The sequence below is a fragment of the Salminus brasiliensis genome, chromosome 12 (genome assembly GCF_030463535.1).
Source record: "Salminus brasiliensis chromosome 12, fSalBra1.hap2, whole genome shotgun sequence".
Taxonomy (NCBI): Eukaryota; Metazoa; Chordata; class Actinopteri; order Characiformes; family Bryconidae; genus Salminus; species Salminus brasiliensis.
In genome coordinates this window covers 806,215-816,291 of record NC_132889.1, presented here as the reverse complement: position 1 = coordinate 816,291, position 10,077 = coordinate 806,215, and the positions used below count along the sequence as shown (strand labels likewise).

Genomic DNA, 10,077 nt, shown 5'->3' with positions numbered 1-10,077 from the left:
GAAAATTGTGTGAACTTGTTCTGTCGTCAAAATATGGCTTTACCTGAAGTGAGGACGCCCGACGCCCCCCCGCTGTTATTGTTTTAGCCAGTGAAGTAGAGGCCCTCCTGCTGACCCTGCCGCCGCAGCCACGCAGCTAAACAACAACACATCCTGTCCTCTCAGCAAAACAGCCCCTCAGTCGCTCCAGACCTCCAGCATGACCCACCTAATTCCCCCTCTGAGCGCGAGAGTGTGTGATTCAGTAAAATGATGGCCCCTCTCCGCACAGCAGTCTAAACAGACTCAGACAGCTTCCAAATTAACGAACAAAGCCCTGCTGAGTTTGTAAAAACACCTTACAGTAAAATACGACACGGCTCGCTTCGAGTGCACACTCATCTCTTCTTCCCCTTCAAAGCTGACAGACTGAGCTCAGTTCAGAAAACTCCCGGCCTTCTGACAAAACACAGTAATGTAGACAAGCTTAACTAACAGAGGCTCAGTTTCCTCCTTATAGGGTTTATATACTTCCAGAATTCTCTGCATAATTAAAAAGTTAGCATGAGCACAAACTGACCAAAACTCTTTGGCGTATGAACTGCTGTGGACTGATGAAGCCAAAACCACAAATACCCACAATCAGAAAAGGTAGATTTGAGAAAGAAAAGGAACCATGTTTTATGAAAAGAACACCTCGCCAACTGTGAAGCTGCTCTGGGTTGTGCTGCAGCCTGTGGCGCTACTGTCAATATTACTTATTAATAGATTCCACAACATACCAGCAAACCCTGGACAAAACAAAATGCTCCAATTCCACTAAACCACCAAACGGATGGTGGCTTATAAGGTAATGATGTTTTAGAAACCATGTGAGCAACCCTAAAAGAGATTCCTCAGTCTGAATACATTTTCCAAATTTGCATTGCAATTAAACAACCAGCCTTTCTGTTTGCTCTCAAACAGCCGCAGCAGATGATGCCACGGTCTGATAGTACTGACAGCACGGACAACCAAATTTCCTTCTGTCTTGGATGTACACATGAGCAAGTGCTGTGGACTGATGTCAGAGAGGTCAACACAGAACTATAAAGGCACTGCATTTCATGAAAAGAACACCCTCTCAACTGTGTAGCATGGTGGTGGATGTACCATGCTTTGGGGTTGTGCTGCAGTGACACTGGGAATATTATAAAATAGATTCCACTAGATACCAGCAAACCCATCAAAACGCCATAAACGAATAATACTGAACCAGCTGTGAGTGACAGACCTCATTTTTTGGGCCTGTCTGATGTTCTACTTTGACAGATACTGAGGTTATACCAACCACCTGCCATCAAAACACGATTCAACTCTCAAGACATGCATGAAGAATCCATGAGGTGGAGACAGGAGAGCAGAATGACCCTTCTTTAGTAAGGACATTAATTGAAACACTGGGAAATCACAGCCGTGCTGTCCACTGATATTGTGTACACTGCGTCTGGAGCCGTTAGCCCACAGGTCTGTAGACTGTTAATGCTACGCCTTGACCTATGGACTCAATGTTTCCAGGGTAGACGTCCTGAAGGCCTGTCGGATTTGTTTACCACATTCTACGACTGGAAAAGTGCTGAAGGTTCGATATGTCATGCAGCTCAAGAAGCTTCTAAAGCAACCGAATCTTCTACTAACTCAGTGTGTCTTAGGAAGAGAAGGAGGCCGACGTTCTGCATTAGGGCAAAGTATCTGGTTGGAAGGGACTAAGCAGGTTAACGGCCCGTGGGGCCCTGAGGGGAACTCTTAACCTGCCCTGGCCATGAATAGCTGACCATGCACGCAAAGCCAAGTATGCGCAAAATGCAAGCGATGCAGTGGACCTTCACTCCGGAGTGCATTTCCTGTGAACTCGTCACCCCTCCTGTCTCTTAATGTACACTCTTAGTTCCTGAGCCCACATCCTGGAGAACTGCACACTTTAATGCTTCGGGAAACTACAGTACTACTTGAGTTACCACTGCATTCACTTCCAGCTAAACGTCCATCAGATACAAACGAAGCTTTCCATTTGTCAGAAGATCTTCTGGCAAATGGCAATGGGAGGCAATGGGAACCCTAACAACCCCCTGCAAGATCCTGTAGACCACCTGACCATACTGCCTTACTGCCTTAAACAGAATTTTATGCTGCTCTCAGAAGTCCAGACCTCAACATCATTGAATATTTTGGCAGGTTTGGGAGGACGGAACTGTGGGCGTTTGGAAAGATCTCCCTGCAGACTTCAGAACACTCCCACCATCATGTGTAACAGGTACAGTGGTATGCTTTAGAGTGATGGTGAAGCTCCATCCAATACCTTGGGGATGAGTTGGAGTGGCAGACCTCATCATCATCCAACGTTAGTTACAGACCTCACTGATGCTCTTGCTCTCATAGGGCTGAATGCAATCAAATGATCCTCACTGCAATCTAGTGCACATCTAGTGCCTTCCTAGAATGGTAGAGGCTGTTACTGCAGCAAATTCACCGTTAACACCCAAGATGAACAGATGTCCACAAATTTTTGGCCAGGCAGCGTATGGTGTAATACAGCTGTGACTCGGTTTGGCCTCTATCTTGGAGTCCTACTCCGGCTTCTAAGCACTTTGGCTCCAAAGTTCATTCCCTGCCTTCCCTCCAGAGACCACCAGCACGCCATTCCCAACATTTTCTCAAGATCCACGGTGGGACGTAACGAATCTTACATCATCGGGCCTGCTGTTAGGGCAGGATTCCGCAGCAGATCGCGACTCCGGCTCGACTGAAGCTCCAGAATTTTGGAACGTCCTTGGCCTCCGCTCGGGCTGACTCTACCGTAGCTGCATGCAGACTGAGTAATGGATCCCAGATTCCATGCCTGTTTTGATAGACGCACTGTCTGCACCTCTGTCCTTGAGCCAAAGATGACTTGCTCCATGCCTGATAACCCATCTGCCACCTGGTACTCCTCATTCCACGGCAAGAACAAGGCTACGACACTCTAAAGCTACAACCTCTGAAGCAAGCAGGGGATGACCACCCTTATTAATGGTCATTAATGAGGTCATAAACACCTTATGGACATCAGTAAGCAGTTCCACCAGTGAGCTGTTGCTCTCCGAACAGTGACCCACATCCATCCATACTGTTAAAGCTCCAAACATTAACGATTAATGATTATAATGATATCACCTTATTAATGACATCACCTTATAAACATCACTTCCACCAGGGGGCTCGTTAATTAATGCTGATGAGTTTCACACTTTACAATAAGAGCCTTTCTGCTGTTTATAAGAGTTAATAACTCATAAATAAATGGACACAGAGCTTCACTAAACAGGGTCAGACGATGATCTGTGAGTAGAAAACTGGTCCTCAGTGGGCTTCAATAGTAGACCCCAACTGAGAAAGATCTGCTGAGGCTGAGAAGTTCGACCCTGACCGACAGAGCAGAGCAGAGCAGGAATCTGAGCCTCTACAGTGGAGATGAACGTGGTCTCAGGGTTTGGCAAGAGACTAAACGTAATCCAACGTAAATGTGAATACCGTTGTATTTAATTATATAATTACATAAACACACTTTAATTAGTCGAGCAAAAGAGCTACAAAAAGAGGCCCATAAGGGTTCATCTGAAGCAGGCAGTCTCAAACATCTGCAGCTTTCTGAGGAAATGCCAAACTGCTAAATGTTTCCCACAACTGCAGAGTGAACTGCGTTGGGACCGTTGGGTTCGCTCCACCAGACCAGCTAAACAAGCCTGAAACGGTCCAGTTAGTCTCACAGCTGTAAGCTGTAAGAGTCCAGAACTGGAGGCTCGGACTGTAAATAAAGCGAAACAGAGATGTCTATTCGCTCAAAAAAGCGCTGGACCTCCAAGTCCATGAGCGGCTACAGGTCGAAGACTTCACCCTATAACGTGTGACATGTGCACAGACAGGTTCGAGGAGTGTTTTGAGGCGATTTAACAACACATATCCCCAACATCCCCTCACACCCCACATATCCCCAACATCCCCTCACACCCCACATATCCCCCAACATCCCCACACACCCCACATATCCCCCAACATCCCCACACACCCCACATATCCCCAACATCCCCACACACCCCACATATCCCCAACATCCCCACACACCCCACATATCCCCAACATCCCCTCACACCCCACATATCCCCAACATCCCCTCACACCCCACATATCCCCAACATCCCCTCACACCCCACATATCCCCCAACATCCCCACACACCCCACATATCCCCAACATCCCCACACACCCCACATATCCCCAACATCCCCTCACACCCCACATATCCCCAACATCCCCACACACCCCACATATCCCCAACATCCCCACACACCCCACATATCCCCAACACCCCACATACCCCCCAAACATCCCATATACCCCCCAACATCCCCACACACCCCACATATCCCCAAACATCACCACACACCCCACATGTCCCCAAACACCCCACATACCCCCCAAACATCTCTAAGCATCTGATGATTCTCAAGTCGTGGAGTGAACAGGGTTAAAATATGTGTCCTGTGCCCGACTCTATAAAGCCCACAGTAATATTAATACTCTAATCATAATCATATGAGTTATTATAGACCACCTTTATGTTTTAACCCACAGCGCTGAAATCAATAACTCTGATCACCAAACCTAATAGATTTCATCTAATGACCATTTAACCTACTACCCTCACCCCCACCTCCCAAAACACACACACATACACACATGCATATGTGTGTGCACTAAGTGACACCAGATGCTCAGACAGAGGGGTGTGTGTATGTTCTGTACCGCATACCAGGCTAGGGCAGTCCAGCTGACCCACTGCTCCAAAACAAGTCATGCGAGCCAGGGAAGGGGAACGTGTGTGTGTGTGTGTGTGTGTGTGTCTCTGGAGAGGGGGACTGCCCCGCTTAAACACACGACTCAGTCCACAAATAACCCACCAGCCCAGACCAGGTCGGCTTACGCCGGCGTAGTCGTTTGTATCCGACGTCTCAGAGTGAGTCTAATGTAGGTCTGATTTTTATCATTCACTACATGTCCAAAAGTCTGTAGACACCCCTTCTAATGAATGTATTCAGCTACTGTACACACACACCGCTTGTCTAGTCCCTGTAGAGACACACTGCCAATAGAATAGGACTCTCTGGAGCAGATCAACATCATGACCCTATTGGCTCCATGCTGCCTAATGCCAGGCGTGGGCTAGAGGGGTATAAAGCCCCCCAGCATTGAGGAGCTGTGGAGCAGTGGAAGAATTGTGTTCTCTGGAATGATGGTGGAGGAGCTCCATCCAGTACTTTTGAGATGAGTTGGCTTGCTAATGATCTAACATCTTGACCTCAATAATGCTCTTGTCACTGAATGCAATCAAATCCTCAGAGCAATGCTCCTCCAAAATGAAGCAGAAAGCCGTCCAGCCTTCCCTGGGCAGTAGAGACAGCTCTACTGCTAGGCTAAGCTAACCCCTCGTCCGAGTGGCGGTGCTGCTATCCATGGAGCCCAGCTGACTCAACTGTATAGGAAGTCATGCTTTTGAAGACATGAATACCAACATGAAGGATTCCTAAAATAACTGGCCTTACACAGCCTGACACACACCGCAGAGCACTAACAGCATGGTGCCGCAACACACACACACACACACACACACACACACAGACTATGGAGGGGGTGCTTAAACAGGAGAACTGTTGAGAGCAGTGCTACGGCTCGGCCCGGTGTGTGTCTGAGAGTAAGGGTTTTATGAGGGTACGTATTAGCTGGAGTGCAGGGTGTGTGTAGGCTTCCTTTGTATAACAAGCATTTTACAAGCATACAAGCACAGTCCTAAATCCCAACACTCCATATCTGGGAATTGCGTGTCTGTGTGTGTGTGTGTGTGTGTGTGTGTGTGTTTTAAGCTACACATTAGGGTAGTTACTGTATTCTCTATTAATTTTAGCTTTAATAAAATTAAGTGAACTGAAAGTGAACTTTTGCATCTGATCTCATTCTGTATTCTCAACTGATTTTGACCTCATACCCATCCACACAAATATACACCTATACCATTCATATGTACATATACCATTCCCACTCATACTTGTGTATATATATATACACCCATTCATTTTCATTTATACTCATACCATCTATACCCATCCTTACTTGTATATACCTATACCCACCCATACTGACATACACCTATACCCACCTATACACACACACCTATACACACCTATACACACACACCTATACACACCCAGAAATGGCACCACTTGCAGCAGCCATAATCGTATACACCCATAACCATTCATACCCATACCCATCCATACTGTCTAACCCATACCCATCCATACTGTCTAACCCATATGCACCCATACCTATCCATACAGTCTTACCCATATGCACCCATACCTATCCATACAGTCTTACCCATATTCACCCATACCCATCCATACAGTCTTACCCATATTCACCCATACCCATCCATACAGTCTTACCCATATTCACCCATACCCATCCATACAGTCTTACCCATATTCACCCATACCCATCCATACAGTCTTACCCATATTCACCCATACCCATCCATACTGTCTAACCCATACCCATCCATACAGTCTTACCCATATTCACCCATACCCATCCTGCACGCCATTCCCAACATTTTCGCCATTCCCAATAGTCTTACCCATATGCACCCATACCAATCCATACAGTCTAACCCATATGCACCCATACCTATCCATACAGTCTTACCCATATGCACCCATACCTATCCATACAGTCTTACCCATATTCACCCATACCCATCCATACAGTCTTACCCATATTCACCCATACCCATCCATACAGTCTTACCCATATTCACCCATACCCATCCATACAGTCTTACCCATATTCACCCATACCCATCCATACAGTCTTACCCATATTCACCCATACCCATCCATACTGTCTAACCCATACCCATCCATACAGTCTTACCCATATTCACCCATACCCATCCTGCACGCCATTCCCAACATTTTCGCCATTCCCAATAGTCTTACCCATATGCACCCATACCAATCCATACAGTCTAACCCATATGCTCCCATCTCTATCCATATCCACCTACACCAGTACACACCCATACCCATCTCCATACCAATATGCCATCTCTAAACTTTAAGATGTTCTTTCAAAACAGTCTAAAGTGCCCAGGAAACAACACACATTGCAGGTTCTAGATACCACAAGTATTTAGAACCAGCTTGTCACTGTTTAATTATGTCAATATCGTGAAAGTGTAGCATCCTGCCTTATTGCTCAACTCTGGATCTTTGCTAAGATCTGAGGGTTGGTATTCTCCTGTAGGTGATCCATATGTGTCATTAATATAAACACACTTCTGCCCTGAAAAGACCCGCATGAGCACATTTTACCCACCAGCCCGCCACACACAGCGTTCAGCCATATGTAAGATATACAGCGTTTGTCTGACATTAGCATGAAAGTGGCTGTTTGTAATGCTGCTGTTGCAGAAGGCTGTAATACGCAAATCACGGTTTGTATGCTGGGAGCTTCCTGACCAATCACAGCTCCAACCTCCTTCAAAGCAGCACCGGTACTTTATAGATACCAAAAAATCCACAGAACCTCAATACTGGTCAACCAATACAATGGTCAAGCCCTGGTGTCCACACCACCCCAACCCTCCAACAAAGTCCGCAGACTCAACCTCGGCACCTACGCACCTTTTAAAAGCTTCACTGGGGTTCCTCTCACACTCTCCAGGCTGCAGGGCACTCTGGGCGGCAGGGTCTCGTATTTTCTCCTCGTACTGCGGGATGAGTCCTCCAGCTCGGATCTGAGCCACCAGCCCTTGCACGAAGCCACTTAGGCACACCGTATCAGCATCCTCGGCCCGACAGAAGTGGAAGGCCAGGCAGAGCTGGTGGAGGCCCCGGTGGGCTCCCTGCGGAGCGCTAGGCCAGAGGAACTCTGTGCAGAGTGCCGTTTTACCACTGCCCGGGCCGCCAACCAGCAGAACCCCCCAGGAACCTGACTTTCCTGTGCCGGAAGAGGCTCCACCCCCAGGGTTTGGCGGCCCGCTGGTGCCACTCTGGGCGCCGGACATCCCAGCCACAAGGTTGTTGGTCTTCTCCTGAAGGCAGTGCTGGATCTTGTGGAAGACCCATTCTCGGCAATAGAAGCGCTTACCCTGCAGCAAGCTGGTCTGGGCCATGGTGGAAAGGAGTCAGGGTGGGCGTGGCTACTTGAATATGCAGATATCCGGACTCATCTTAGGACTCGCTTAGGTAATCGGGTATTGGAATAAGGCATGGGTGGTTAATTAGGAAAGCGAGATTACGTTAAGCCTCACGTGTTTGCGGTTTCTCTCGCTGGGAAATTTGAATGCTAGAGAAGATCCCAGCGCATAATGGCTTGCAGGGTTTCCAGGCTGCCAACGCCTGGTGGGTCAACAGCGCCCAGGCCAGCTATGGACACGCCGATCCATTGCACCAACAGTGAGTCCGTCTCCAGGCTTATGATCCAATCCCAAGGCTTATTCCACAGTTATTACTATACTAAGTTATTGAGATGAACTGCACCAAAGTCTGGACCTGTTGACACAAGGGTCACAAGGGGGTCACAAGAGGGCAGCGACTAGGGTTAAACTGCCCAACTCTTCCCATTGGCGTCCAACATTTCTGACCCCTCTTCAGCAGGAATGAGCCACATAGAAAAAGCATCCACTGTCAACCGCAGTCCCTAGGGTTGAACTGCTTGGGGATTGGAGCCCACTACCAAGGTCGCTGGAGGCCAGACCAAGGGATGCACTTCCATCACACGACCCTCGAACATCAGTTCATCAGTCCATCAGTCCATCAGTGCACCCCCCTTCTGGTGGGACCTGAAAAAAACCAACAAAACACAAAGACTAGGGGTCAAAACATGACCACAGAACAGCACAGGTTCAAGTCCCATTAAAACGTCTGCAAATCCTCAAATCATGAAGACCCCACTGACTCCCCAGGCTTCCTCCTCAGCCCCCAACCCACCAACCCCCTCAAATGGGGCTTTAAATTGCACTCACTTCCCATCCCTGCAGCAGCACAGGGGCAAAAAGGCCACCCTCCCCAATTCACCCACCACCTTTTACCCCCTTCACATACCCCACCACCCCCTCCTCAACGCCTACAGGGTTCAAAAGCAGCTTTTTGATGCAGCTGAGAAAACCTGAGAGAGCTTCTTCACCCAGTAACACAGTAAGCACCTCCTCACAGCCCAGCAGCCCACACGTATGACCAGAAGAGGGTCCTCCTGCTTCTGTTCAAAGACTAACGCTCAACCCCTCGTCCTGCCCTCGTTCCTCCGAGCCTCTGAGCGACCTGTGGTGAAGACCAGCCTGAGCAGAGGGCTTCAGCTCCGGATCTGCTGGTAACTTCAGTCAAACGCAGACAGACACAATGTTGCTGCTTCTTCTTCTTCTTGTCGTTACTGCGGGAGGAGGAGGAGGAGGAGGAGGGGGGGTATCGTGTTTAAAAACGACCACCGGTCGGCTCCCTCTCACCTCTCGGTTCGTCGGGGGTCGATGTCTTCTCCTCGTGAGCCTGAAGAGGAGGATTAGGAGCTCCAGCAGGGACTGAAGTGCCCGTTGTTATTTCCAAAAGCGACCTTATTCCTCTCTCTCTCTCTCTCTCTCTCTCTCTCGCTCTCTCTCTCTCTCTCTCTTTCAGTTGCTCGCTCGCTCTTTCTCTCTCTCTCTTTCTTGCGCCGAGGCCCCTCCCACCGCGCCGCTCGCACCGCCCACAAAAGGCTGCGGCGCTAGGCACGCTGGGAGTTGTAGTTTCGCGATGAAAGCGCAGGTTTAAAGGGTGTGTATGGAATGACATCAAACGAAATCAAAGTTTATTTGAAATTCCTGCTTTGATGAACTACATTAAGACTTTAAATACTTTATATTATAAATATATATATATGAGATTAAATCAGATTTATAAGATTATATATACTTTATTTAAACACTTATGCCACTTCTGATATCAGTGTCAGGAACCTCTATTTATTTATTTGTACAAACACTTAAACTCTT

The 10,077-nt window shown here is 47.9% G+C and overlaps 1 protein-coding gene across 2 annotated transcripts in view; it reads right to left on the bottom strand.

Annotated features, from left to right (window-relative positions):
• Positions 1–9,696, bottom strand: part of ankrd50 (ankyrin repeat domain 50) — a 46,074-nt gene extending 36,378 nt beyond the window's left edge. The window contains exons 1-2 of one of the 2 annotated variants that reach the window (XM_072693488.1): positions 9,556–9,696; positions 7,736–8,895 (exon numbers count right to left, since the gene is read on the bottom strand). In XM_072693488.1, coding sequence (XP_072549589.1) covers positions 7,736–8,226 — 491 coding nt within the window. In that variant the 5' untranslated portion in view covers positions 8,227–8,895; positions 9,556–9,696. The other variant, XM_072693489.1, reaches the window with a different exon arrangement.
• Between the last annotated feature and the right edge of the window lie 381 nt (positions 9,697–10,077).